Here is a 13124-nt window from a genome sequence, read left to right on the forward strand (position 1 = left end):
GGGATGTATTCGAGACAAGGTCTTCCTTCTAGATAAAGATCCTTATAAAAGTTCTCTATTACACAATTATGTTATATTTTATTTTATATTATTGTATTTTTTCAATGCTAATGTATATTAAGCTGTTGTGTACTGAGCTGAGCTGAATATACAAGAAAATCGATATTTGGACGTAAGTATTGACTTGATAGAAATTCATATGGTGTTCTTACTTTATCATTCGTGTCAGCATGAATATCGGCGATGCAAGTCAGTTCGTTTTGCTGTTGGTTTTTAGCTGGACTCTTAAAGGTTACAATAGTTTTATATATTTTACTTTTAGTATGTTGATTTTCCGTCAAATTAGTTAGCCAAATAGCCTACAATAATTATGACGGTTACAGTCCTTCTCAAAAGGAGACAGCTTATTCTAGCCACGTTATTCGTCCGTCAGTGAATTAACTAAGTGGCATCCAGACTAAAACAACTGCTGCATGCCAATATAAAGTCATGATGTGCCTATACATGGTCATGATGTGATGTCATCATGACCATAGTTAGGCATGTCATACTTTTGTCAAATAAAATTTGATGATCTGGACACAGCTTAAGAAAAGTTATATTTAGGAGGCCTACTTTAAAGAATAAACAATAAAATATTCCATACTTTGCCATCAGTTTATTTAATTGTTTTTTAAGGAATCTTAACTTGTAACTCGTGTTTCGCAAGATCTGTTTAATCCGCGTTTAAAGACGCGCACACATATCACCAGTGGCGTACTGGTATCTGGGAGTATACCAACTGTAAAAGAACAGGACAGAGTGGTGTAGTGTTTATTTTGGTGCGATTTTGTTTTCCATTTTTAATTAATTGAGAAACCCCCTGTTGTTTATTCAATTTTTATTTATATGAATGTGTTGTGCAAAAGCTGTTTATTTATCTGAGTACTTGTTTATGTATAAATTGTTTCTTAATTAATCGATTCCTAATATTAGTGTGTGTTTTTATTTTATTTTATTTTTTGTTGACATTTTGTTTATTTGCAATTCTCTCGTTGTTAAGTTTTATTTGTATGGATTTTTCTTCTTGCTGCCAACGTATTCTTATATTTGGCACAAGAACGTTATCGATGCTATTCTTAATGCCGAAACAAAATCAATGTCTGGAACACAATATTATTGATTTGAAGAACAATAATTCTACGACGACTAATAATAATACTACTACTAACTACTACTAATACTATTAGTAATAGTAATACTACTAATAATACTACTACTAATAAATAATAATAATAATAATAATATATAATAATAATAATAATAATGATAATAATAATAATAAATACTACTACTCATAAATAATAATAAATAGTAATAGTAATAAATAATAGTAGGGCCTAATAATAATTATAATAATAACAATAATAAATAATAATAATAATAATAATAATAATAATACTTATACTAATTGTAATACTAATAATACTACTAATACTACTACTAATACTACTACTAACGTTACTACTAATAATACTACTACTACTGCTAATAGCATACGACTCCATAGAGTACCACTCAGTCGTGTCGTCACGACTCCAGGTGGCGCTCTCTGTTGTCAAAAATGGCGCCCGGTTGAACGCCTTTTGCAACGATAGCAACGGAGTAGTATCACGCGGTATTGTGACGTAACACTGTGGTACTCTATACTGCTATTACTAATACTAATATTATTACTGCTAATACTACTGCTAATATGTTTTTTTAATGTGTTTTATATATTTTATCTTCTCCTTGTTTCCGACGAATAAATAAAATAAAAACACATTTATTACTGGTGTCGATCTTATCTAACAAACAGACGTCAACATGTATGTTTTCTCACAGCCAACAGTTGGAAAAACTGGTAATTTAACTATTGGGGAAACCCAAATTGGCTCTGCTGTTACTATGGATGCTAATATGACAATGAGTAGACATTTCAAATATCACTTCAACATCTTCATTTTATTTACGCAACATTGGAAGCATTAGGAAATACATTGACAATGCAGCTGCTGAACAACTTGTTCACTCATTTGTTACCTCACGCCTTGATATGGGTAACTCACTCTTGTATGGACTTCCACAAAAACAAATCCAACGGCTTCAACAAATACTTTGAAATCATGACAATGGCTTCCGGTACAACACCGCATTGTTTTAAAAATATTATTAATTGTTTTTAAATGTATAAATGGTTTGGTTTCCGACTATGTTGCTGGCATGATTTGGCCTTATATAAACACGATACCACTTTTCTCTGTCGACGCAGCGTTGCTCCTTTTGCAGTGCACGATAGTGGAGCCCTGGGCTTATCCTGGGGTGGAAGGTGCTGATGCTCAACATACTGCCTTTGAGTATCTGCGCATAATTATATGGGGAGCAACACTGTCTCAATGGGATAATTGGTATACGGATTTTGCTTGAAATTCTTTTGGGAATTAATATGGATTTTGTTTAATTTGTGGTGTAGTTGACACTGCGCCTTGAGCACCATTGGTGGAGATGTGCGCTTTATAAATCTTTATTATTATTATTATTAGTATTATTACTGTATATACTACTACTAATACACTGTTAATACTACTGCTAATACTAATAATAATGTAGGGGCGGCACATGAAATGATCTATCAAACAGGTGTTTATGTCTCCCACCTGCCTTGATCCAGAAGGTGTTTGTTAGACGACCTAAGAAGGAGAGGAGTACATATATGTTGGAGGATATTATAAATGTATTTGGGGGCAAGATCATTGCCTTATGTTGAATGATATGCGTTCCTTGATTTTAAGCAGTGGCGTATATAGAAATCTTAAAATAGCAGTGGGGTGGGGGGGCTGACGGGGCGCGAAGGTGAAGTAGGGAAGGCTCGATGATCAGTTGAGGGGCGCTAATTCGCAAAATATGATGATTTTAGGTGATTTTTAACTACTTGACCGTGATTTTTTTTTGGGGGCGACTGGGGGTTGGGGCGAGTAATTTTGGGGGAGTGCTTCCCACCCCCCGCGACCTCCCCTAAATACGCCACTAATTTTAAGTCAATGTGGCTTTCTGAGAACAGGGCTTATATACCTTCTCGCTTCTTAGTGAATGTAACAATTCTTGCAGCTGTGTTCTGCAAAAGCTGAAGGTCATGAAGATGTTTATGTGGCAAGCATTAAGAAGCCTTTACAAAAGTAGAAGACAAAACAGAGTGAACAAGCTTTGTGGACGTATCAATAGATAAATATTTGCGGATGTGTCGGATCTTTCTTAACTGGAAATGGATTGAGCGGCATTTTGTAGAGATATGCTGTGTAAATTCATAGTGATTGTCAAAACTACACAAATATTTCTATCAAAGTCAAATGTGGAAACCTGAAAATGTAAATCTGATTGACCTGAATTTGGGAAATATCAAACTTTGACTGAATGTGAATAACCTCAGATTGTGCATCATTTAAACAAAGTCTATTTACAGTAAGACTATTAACCGCACATTCTTCTAATGATTGAACTGAAGATGGACAATTGTTCTTTTTAAAAGAAAGGTATAAAGCTGTGTGTTATCAGCATATTGATAAATATGCTGTGATATTTAATAAGCTTGCCTAGAGGTACCATGGTCCGAAAATTGAACCTTGGGACACGCCAGAGCATAGACGTTTAGGGGTAGATTTGCTTTGCTGGAGTGAAACGAACTGGTACCTGCTGGACAAATATGACTTGAACCACTGAAAGCGGTCTCGCATAAGCCTAGATTAGTGAACCGTTGTGAGATAGAATGGTCAACAGTATCGAAGGCAGCGGATAAGTCCGTCATGACAAGAAGTACAGCATTACCGGAATGCAGAAACAAAAGGACATCATCATGAATTTTAGTAGGACTTTTTCAGAATTTCCGATAAACAGTTTGAAATGGCTCAAGTAATGAGTTACTAGTTTGTAATTTGTAAAAGAACAACTTTTTTTTAATAACTTTGGAGATGAAAGGGAGATTAAATAATGGTCTGAATTTGGACAGGCAATTGACGTCAAGTGAATGATTCTTGAGGATAGGTCTCTAACTGCTGCAGTTTTTAGAGAGTCACAAAATGTGTCATATTTAAGGGAAGCATTTATATTTATGTTACAAATCAAGTCAAATAACTCAGCAAAAAATTTCTTAACAACAATGGTGGGTGTTACGTTACGGCTCAGAATAACTAACAGAGAAGACTAATCACAACTTTTGTGTATTCGCAAAATGTATATTATAATTTATTTACAATGCGATTATAATACGGTAATTAAACAAAAGATAGAAATTAAACATATAAAATGAGATTAGAGGATGGTGGTGGTTAGAACCTGAAGCAGCAACTTAAGTACTTTACTTACAGATCAGAGAGGAACTAAAGCCGGACAAAATAACAGGGTTCCAGGTAATAAAGATGTCTTGAGTTGTCTGCACTGGATCCCAAATTACAACTGAATTACTTTGGGTAGTAAGACCCTTTAAGATGGGTATGACACTTTGCATATTAAGGGTCCCATCCAATCAGGGCACCACTTCCAACAAGTTTAACAAACTAATCCACCAATTAAAAGCTATAGTAAGGTGTCCGATAAACATACACTTAATTAAGGTAATAAATAAGTGGTTTGGACCAACTGAAAGTAATGTCCAGGATGCGAAACCACATTCAAGTCTTGGAGATACCAAACTCAGTTCATTTACCTTGCGTTAATTAAACACTGATCACGGGTAAAGGAACTTGTGTGTCATAGGACAATAGCATACTGTAGGATAATAATATTTGTGAGCTTTACAAAGTAAAACAAATTAAAATAAGGAAACAGTGCTTTCCTAGAAAATGTTGAGTAAAACTTAAGGTCATAAAAATACTAACTACAAAAAATATTATATATATTTATATAAAGAAGTTAATTTAAAATAGGCAAGGATGTAACAGTGGGTAATGAATTAAGGATGAAGGTTTTGTTATTGGAACACATAATGATATTAAGAATTTCAGAAAGTCAACTTGATGTAAAGGCAGACATCGATGAACCTGGGTTACTGTCAAAGCAGAAATTGTCAAGCTGGACACTAACACTGTCCAGAGAATGCTGAATGTTAATAATTTTGAAGCGTAAAAATTCACTAAACTGCTCATTGATCTGCTCAGAAGAACAATCAGATGAGAGACAAGGGTTAGGATTACCAATCATTTTTGAAGTTTTTGTTATTACATACAGTATTACTATTACTACCTGTATTAATATTATTAAATAATGGTCTGAACATGGTTGGTATGAACATGATTATAGCGGGTTCTAGGCTAAGGTGAAGCAGTACAACCACGCTAATATCCAGTCTAATATTATTGGTAATGTTGAAGGTGATACGGATATCTTTGATTTTTGGCGACTACACTTTAACGAATTATTTAATTGTGTTGATTCCTTAGACCACAAGCCTTTTGTTAATGATGTTCTGGATGATGAAAATGTCAGTAATAACTATGAAATTAGGGTAACGCCAATTACTCTCAAGAAATATAGAGCAATTATAGGCATATCGCACTGGCGTGTGTAACATCTAAATTCTCGAGTCGATTATGATTAAAAACGTGGTGATACACTATGTTCTAATGACAATTAATTTGACATTAAACCGGGACACTCTACTGACCTATACATATTGGTGTTAAAACAAATAATTGAATATTTCAATATAATAACGGTAGCCCCGTTTACTGTTGTTTCTTAGACGCTAGCAAAGCGTTCGATAAAGTTAACCACTGGACGTTGTTTAAGACGCTGGTTGAACGAGGTACCTCCACCCCTGTTATTCGAGTCCTTTGATCATGGTATCGGTCGCAGGAGTTTGTTGTCAGGTGGGGTAGCTGCATATCTGATCATTTCTCCGTTAGGAACGGAGTGCGTCAAGGGGGAGTCATGTCTCCATTACTGTATACTGTTTACACAGATCCGCTTAATGTACTTTTAGATAATGCTAAAGTCGGATGTGAATTAAATGGTACTAAAATCAATTGTTTAAGCTATGCTGATGATTTGGTAGGCCTACTTATGGCTCCATCAGCAGCAGGACTACAAAGTCTTATTGGTATTTGTGATACATTTGCTAGTAATTATGATATCACTTTTAATGAGTCTAAATCAAAATGTATGGTAATCTGTCCTAAGGTGCGTAACCTGCAAGGCGAGCCTCGTATTACGCTTAAATCATCCCCTTTGATATTTATTAACTCTCTATTACCTACCTTGGTCACGTTATAAACAATAACCTAAGCGATAATTGTGACATTAAACGTCAATACCGTTCGATATGTATAAGAGCTAACTCCCTCAGTAGGAAATTTGGTAAATGCTCTACGACGACTAAATGTTATTTGTTTAAATGTTACTGTGTTATAGTATTTATTGTTCTACTCTTTGGTGTAGCTATAACAAAGGTGCTATAAGATCGTTAAAAGTCTGCTATAATAACGCCCTACGTTTATTACTGCGACAACCGAGGCACTGTGCGAGTTTTATGTTTGTATCCAATGGTGTAGGCCTACCGTCCTTTGGCGAGTATCTTAGAAACTCTATACATAGTTTTAGGAACCGTGTGAAAATTAGCTCTAATTCAATCATTTTGTCCATTAAGCATTATGCTCTTTCCACTTCTAAAATGTATCATCAGTGGAACACTATCGTACATTAAGATGATTTCCTGATCTCGATGTTTTTCTTGATTCAGTCTTACATTTATATGTATTTGTATTGGTTTAACTGTTATTCTTTTGTATGGACACGAAATTCCGAAATAAAAGATGAATGAATTATTATTAATATTACTATTAATATTATATAACACTTTCATATATTACGAATAATTATTTGTTTTGTTTTTCTAGTCCAAGCGACCTGTCCAAATGTTCACGGAGGAATGCCGGTTTCAAGACCGTTAGGCCAATTAGATTCTCCCGGGGTGACGGGATTGAATTTTGAAAATCCGATAACGTGTAATGGCTTTGTGACAGGTTGGCGATTTTTTCCAGTCCGGTCGGAGGAGTTCGTAGCGCTGGTCTTTCGTCCATTCAAAGTCAGTGATCACAAATATGCCGTTGCTGGAAGAACCATTATACCAGCGCAGCAGAGACTGAATCAGATACGTGAGCATAAACTACAACACTCCGAATGGATACCAGTACTTAGTGGTGACGTCATAGGATTCAAATTTGAAAATGCTTTATTGACTTATGACGACTCTACATCCTCTATGTTCTCATTTGCCCATGGAGTCAATAAACACGAGTATATGTTGGGAACCGTTCATGTTATTGGAGATGGGATAAGTTATCGAACCTATTCTTTTCAGGCCGTTTTGCAAGGTAAGCAAGTAATTAATTATGTTCTGGTAGATTGGCATGGCGAGAAATAAATCTGTATCTTTCTTTATGGATTTACAACATATGCTTTATATCACGATCCTGTAGTAACCAGTAGCAAATAATAAATAATGTGATAATAATAATAGCAATAGGTCTGATGATAATGATATTTATTAATACTGTGATAAAAATAAGAATATATTTGTAAACCTAAAAAAGCTAGATAAGAACTGCAATTTGAGGCGCAAATGTTAAATAGGCCTATGTACTTAGAATATAAGAATAACATAGGCATATATTCTATACTTGGGGGGCGGGCGGAGGTGGTTGGTACATCCAAGTTGCATTTTGGACTCTCAATCTAGTAGTAAGTTGTTGAACGCTAGCTGTAAATTCTGCATGCGTCCTTGTGCAAGGCACTTAAATACTTTACTTTCCACACGGTACAAATAGGATGATAGAATGTTTGTGTTGATATTTTCGTTGTGCGTACAGTATTTTGTATTAAGATACTATACTTCCAAGAAACCTGGGAAAAGTATCACTTTGTGCCGGTTTTGGTCCAATGGCCAATCACAGTAATAAATTTCAGTAAGTTTCAGCCTCGCAACCTCGAGCATCTGCAGACGTAATAGACCTTAACAAAATTGTAAAATACAGTATTAAGATAACATCATGACCTCGTGTTCATTCATACTTTCTGCATTTCTAGATTCCTACTTGCCCTGTCACATTATTAAGCGACCGTTTATGAAGCCGACTACAAACATTATAAATCAGTCGCGAATGTGGATGGATGATTGGAACAAGATTAAGTGTCCAGGTACGATCATTGCATGGCGGTTTATTGCAAGTGGACCTGGAGACATCATCGCTCTGGTTTACAGAGCGGTGGACGCGGACGATAGCCTTTACGAAGTTGTAGGTAAAACAATGATTCCGTCACCTGCAGAGCGGGATGTAGTTACTGAATTCAAGCTTACATATTCTGAACGAATAGACGTCACACCTGGAGACAAACTTGGCTTTGCGTTGACAGGTGACGCGCTCTACCAACAGGTCGATGACTCTGATGCGGCTACAGTATATAAACACAAGAGCAGGCCTAACGTAATTGAGGTTGGGGACCAAATCCAGTTTTCCGACGACAAAAGATTTAGACGTGTCACGCTTGATGCTATTTTAGAAGGTGAGAGTAAGAGCCAATACCCGTACATTCAAAGAGTATAGAACTGCAATTCTATACTCTTTGGTACCATCAAATATTCTTCAAAAAATATTCATGTTTAAAGTACATAAAAAAGTTTACATTTTCATATCGTGCTTAAATACGGTATTCATTTACAACGTTCTTTCTTTGTTAGAACCGACTCTAGTGCACCAGTCCAAAGTTATTTTAAAAGACTTCAAACTTCAAAACCATATCACTGAAAGTATCACGAGTAAAAGATTGGCGACCTGCGTTACAAAATGTCTCGACGACGAAGATTGTCAGTCGGTCAATTACAACCAAAATCACATGACGTGCGACCTAAATGACGCCACCAGGGATGAGGATAGCGTAAACTTTGTTGCAGAAGCTGGTGGTACATACATAGAAACAAGTCGTAAACTGACGGTAATGACTAACACCAAACACCTAATTACAAAGACAAAATATCTAAGGCCCTGTCCAGACTGTCAAATTGTATATTGACAAAAATATGTGAAATGCCTAAATATGGTAATGGTGACATCACATCATGACCGTATATAAGAGGATCATGATAATTATATGGGTAAGGACCTTTGGCAGACATTGACTTGAGGTTGTTAGTAGGATACTGCTATTGAAGCTATATAACATGATGCGAACCAACAGCAAAATTGTTATGATTATATAGGAGAACCTGTCTCTTATTCTCATCTAGATGTGTATTAGAGACAGGATAGAATGTTATCACGAGTAAAAGATTGGCGACCTGCGTTACAAAATGTCTCGACGACGAAGATTGTCAGTCGGTCAATTACAACCAAGATCACATGACGTGCGACCTAAATGACGCCACCAGGGATGAGGATAGCGTAAACTTTGTTGCAGAAGCTGGTGGTACATACATAGAAACAAGTCGTAAACTGACGGTATTGACTAACACTAAACACCTAATTACAAAGACAAAATATCTAAGGCCCTGTCCAGACTGTCAAATTGTATATTGACAAAAATATGTGAAATGCCTAAATATGGTAATAGTGACATCACATCATGACCGTATATAAGAGGATCATGATAATTATATGGGTAAGGACCTTTGGCAGACATTGACTTGAGGTTGTTAGTAGGATACTGCTATTGAAGCTATATAACATGATGCGAACCAACAGCAAAATTGTTATTATTATAGAGGAGAACAATATAACGCAGTAAATAATATAAACTAGGTTAAAATCAGTGCAGTTGAAATCGAAGTATCTGTTACTTGAGATTTCTGTTTAATGCATCTTTGATAAACTTTCCTCTAATAGGCTTTTCTTCACAACACTTTTTACTCAAAGAAAATTTGATAGCGTGGACAGAGCCGTGCAGCGTTTATGACATGCTAATAATACTATGCTTATACTTAGAGAGCATTTGCGTTTTATTAATTATATTTTGTGTTTGGATGGTTTTAAGGAGCAGAAATTGTTAAATTCGTAATTTCACGGAATTTAACAAAGAGAAGGCTTCAAACTTCTAACATATCTAGTAAGGTCAAGTATGTGACGTCATCACCCCTAGTAACCTCGTTACTATAGAAATCTGATGAATCGATTACAAGTAAAGTGACATTGAAGGACGGAAGAAACACAGTTGAAGTTCAGTACTCAAAATGTTAATTACAATTGGTGTCCACAATTACAATTTCTGTTTGGTTTTGGTTTGTAAAGAACTAGACGACAATTCAGCTTTTCATAATTAGTTTTAACAATGTTGGTTTGTAGAACCTTAAAAACAATACCCAAGGGGCATAGAGCGGAAAGGTCTATTTTGATAAGCCTATTCCAAACTTATCTTCTCTTTTGTTTTTAATATACACCATCATCTTCTTAATTTTTCAGAATGTGGCCGGTAACTGTGCATTTGTAGACTGTGGCCCTGGCAACATTTGTGTCGATGTTCCAGATGCCGTGGGGCAACATATGTGCTCGTGTTCATCCACTGGATACCTAGCTCATGTATGCCCATCCGATGGTGAGCATAAATGTCATGTTTAGAGGGGCGTTTGCATGATTTACGTGAAAATGGAATGGGGACAGCAACAGACTCAAATAACCTTTCAAGATCCCGCTACGAGCCAAAAGCCGGGCATATAGGCCCTACGGCGTAGGCGGACGAATCAAACTCCGTTTTTTGTGAGCGAGGCGACGTGACACCGTCTGTTGATTGTCAGTGGCAGTATTCTGGACTTTATCTGAATGGATCGTCATTAAAATCGATCCATTTCGCACACATTGTATTGTGGCGTTTCGTTCTCCAGAATCGCGTCGGCCGACGACTATCGGGTGCAGTTCGTGACTGTTAAGAAAATGGGAGGCCAATGTATTAACAATAGCCGCATGCAAACAATTATTTAGCCAGCTTTATGTGTGAATTTACATAAATATATAAACTAAAAAAAAGTAATACCGTATATCGCCGTTAATGGAAAAACCTCAATTAGCCTACCATGAAAGAATGCTCAAAATTGTGTAAATAAATTCGAGTAAAAATTACATTACGTTTTGATAATAGTTTAGTTTTTATAGGCCTAGCGCCAGTATCCATCAAATAAGATGCTAATGGCGCTTGATATATGGACTAGGAACTCGATCAATGACTTTCTTCAACCCCTAAGGATTCCTTCGTGTCTGTGCTACCCGGTAACCCGGTACCAGCAACTCTCGTCGTCCACCAAAGGGTCTGTACCAGTACACCGGGCTATCCTCCTACTCGTCTCGAATGATGTACTTGGTTCTTTATAATACACACGAGCCATTGTATACAGTATGCCAACGGTTTATAGTACTTACTCATGAAGACTTGTTCTACCACTAGAACTACAAGCGAGCGTGCCGTTCGAACCAGCGCCGATATTATGGCTGTAGGTTGCGGCGTCCCTGCTAACCGCTTGCCCATTCCACTAGGCACACTTGTTTCTGCGTAACGTATTTCTTCCAATATTGTGTCGTTTACAGAATGCGTTGAACCTTTGGGAATGGAGAGTGGTGTGATTTTTGACAGTCAGATAAGTGCAAGTTCTGAATATTCTTCAACCTACAAAGCCATATATGGCAGATTGGATTTCGGAGGATGTTGGGCTTCTTTAACTGCCAATGCACAAGCTTGGATTTCCATCGATTTGTTGTTAGAACACAACATCACCGGAATTCAGACTCAAGGATGCAATCGTGTCAATGAATGGGCTCAAGCTTACACTGTCAGCTATCGTAAAGTGAACGGGCTTGGAGACACCGCTATCACTGATGGTTATGGACGCCCAAAGGTAATATGTCTTTGTTTATGTATCGAGAAATGAAATTTATGACATAAATGGTCTGGGCATAGGCCTAAACTAAAGACGGTTGGCCTGTTGAATGGACACGTGGACAATGGGCCACAGACCTAAAATGGTTAATATAATATACTAATTGGTTAAGGCCACTTCACACTCGCAGATCCTTGTTGTTTATTAACGTTTAAATATATATGCATGTATATATATTATGTATATATATATATTCCTTAACGTAAATATATATTTATATTTTTTGCAATGCCTATATATCTGTCTCTTATACACATCTAGATGTGTATAAGAGACAGATATATATCTTCTTTAACGTTAAATATATATTTATATATAAACGGTTTTGCAATGCCTTTAAAGCTCAGAAGCTTGCAGCAGGAAAGCCCTGGTGTAAGCTATAAGCATACAACAGTAGATAGATGATAGTTTGTACAAAGAACGATAATTACTTTGCCAAGTTACTGAGAAAACCTCAATTAGGTTATTCAGCATTATTTTGTGTTTACCTGGATATTGGATAAATTTAAAAAATCAAGAGAAAGCCCTACATTTTACAAAATTAAATTTGAGTCTGACAGTGCCATTTCCGGCCATGGTAGGACTGAGGTGGTTCCTGTTTAAAATTTCAGCATCCGGGCCACTGTTTAATGTTGTACTTTCATGGTAAATCATCTTCTATCTAGAATCTTATTGTTGGAATATGGACAATGATTAATACTTAAACATGGGGTTCCGGGAAGACTTTTTTTTCTCTTTCGTAGGATTCACACCCACATTTATTTCAAACAATAAAAGAGAAACATTACAACATTAAGGACGGAATTTTTAAATAGAATATTACGAATAATCCATATACTTAAAACTTAAAATGTCTACATAAATCAGATAAATAATATTAAAATCTAGTCCAATAAAATACAATCTTGCTTATATATCTATTACTTTATTAAGTCCGTCAAGACTTTTGACTTGTCCCGAAAGGTCTGCGAATACAAAAAGTGGGGAAGCACTGGTATAATTAACTGACTTTACTGAAAATATAAACCAAGTGTTTTTTAATTGTTTATTTAAGTTTCATTGGCATTTATTTACAATGAATATCTCAAAAAGACGCCCATACTATCTTGATTAGAAGTCCATAGCTTCTTTTCAAGATAGGCTTCTTTTTGAGATTACGTTTGCGAACTAAAACGTCTGTCTCTTATACACATCA

General features: G+C 36.0%; 2 protein-coding genes across 2 annotated transcripts in view; both read left to right on the forward strand.

Annotated features, from left to right (window-relative positions):
• The first annotated feature begins 218 nt into the window (after positions 1-218).
• Positions 219-9334, forward strand: LOC117122760. The gene is made up of 5 exons (XM_033268501.1): positions 219-291; positions 6909-7385; positions 8098-8574; positions 8750-9003; positions 9296-9334. The coding sequence occupies exons 1-5, from the start codon at positions 231-233 to the stop codon at positions 9332-9334; spliced, it is 1308 nt and encodes a 435-aa protein (XP_033124392.1). The 5' UTR covers positions 219-230.
• Positions 9335-9341: 7 nt separating this feature from the next.
• Positions 9342-13124, forward strand: part of LOC117122773 (lactadherin-like) — a 42107-nt gene continuing 38324 nt past the window's right edge. The window contains exons 1-3 of the mRNA XM_033268514.1: positions 9342-9506; positions 10464-10596; positions 11580-11887. Coding sequence (XP_033124405.1) covers positions 9408-9506; positions 10464-10596; positions 11580-11887 — 540 coding nt within the window. The 5' untranslated portion in view covers positions 9342-9407. The remainder of the gene's footprint in view (positions 9507-10463; positions 10597-11579; positions 11888-13124) is intronic.

This window comes from Anneissia japonica, unplaced genomic scaffold (genome assembly GCF_011630105.1).
Source record: "Anneissia japonica isolate Jap-2015-1 unplaced genomic scaffold, ASM1163010v1 scaffold288142_len361356_cov169, whole genome shotgun sequence".
NCBI lineage: Eukaryota > Metazoa > Echinodermata > Crinoidea > Comatulida > Comatulidae > Anneissia > Anneissia japonica.

Coding starts and splice junctions, on each gene's coding strand:
- LOC117122760 (XM_033268501.1), top strand. CDS start 231: ATGAATATCGGCGATGCAAGTCAGTTCGTTTTGCTGTTGGTTTTTAGC. Junction 7,386..8,097: donor TTTTCAGGCCGTTTTGCAAG/GTAAGCAAGTAA, acceptor CTGCATTTCTAG/ATTCCTACTTGCCCTGTCAC. Junction 9,004..9,295: donor AAACAAGTCGTAAACTGACG/GTAATGACTAAC, acceptor ATTCTCATCTAG/ATGTGTATTAGAGACAGGAT.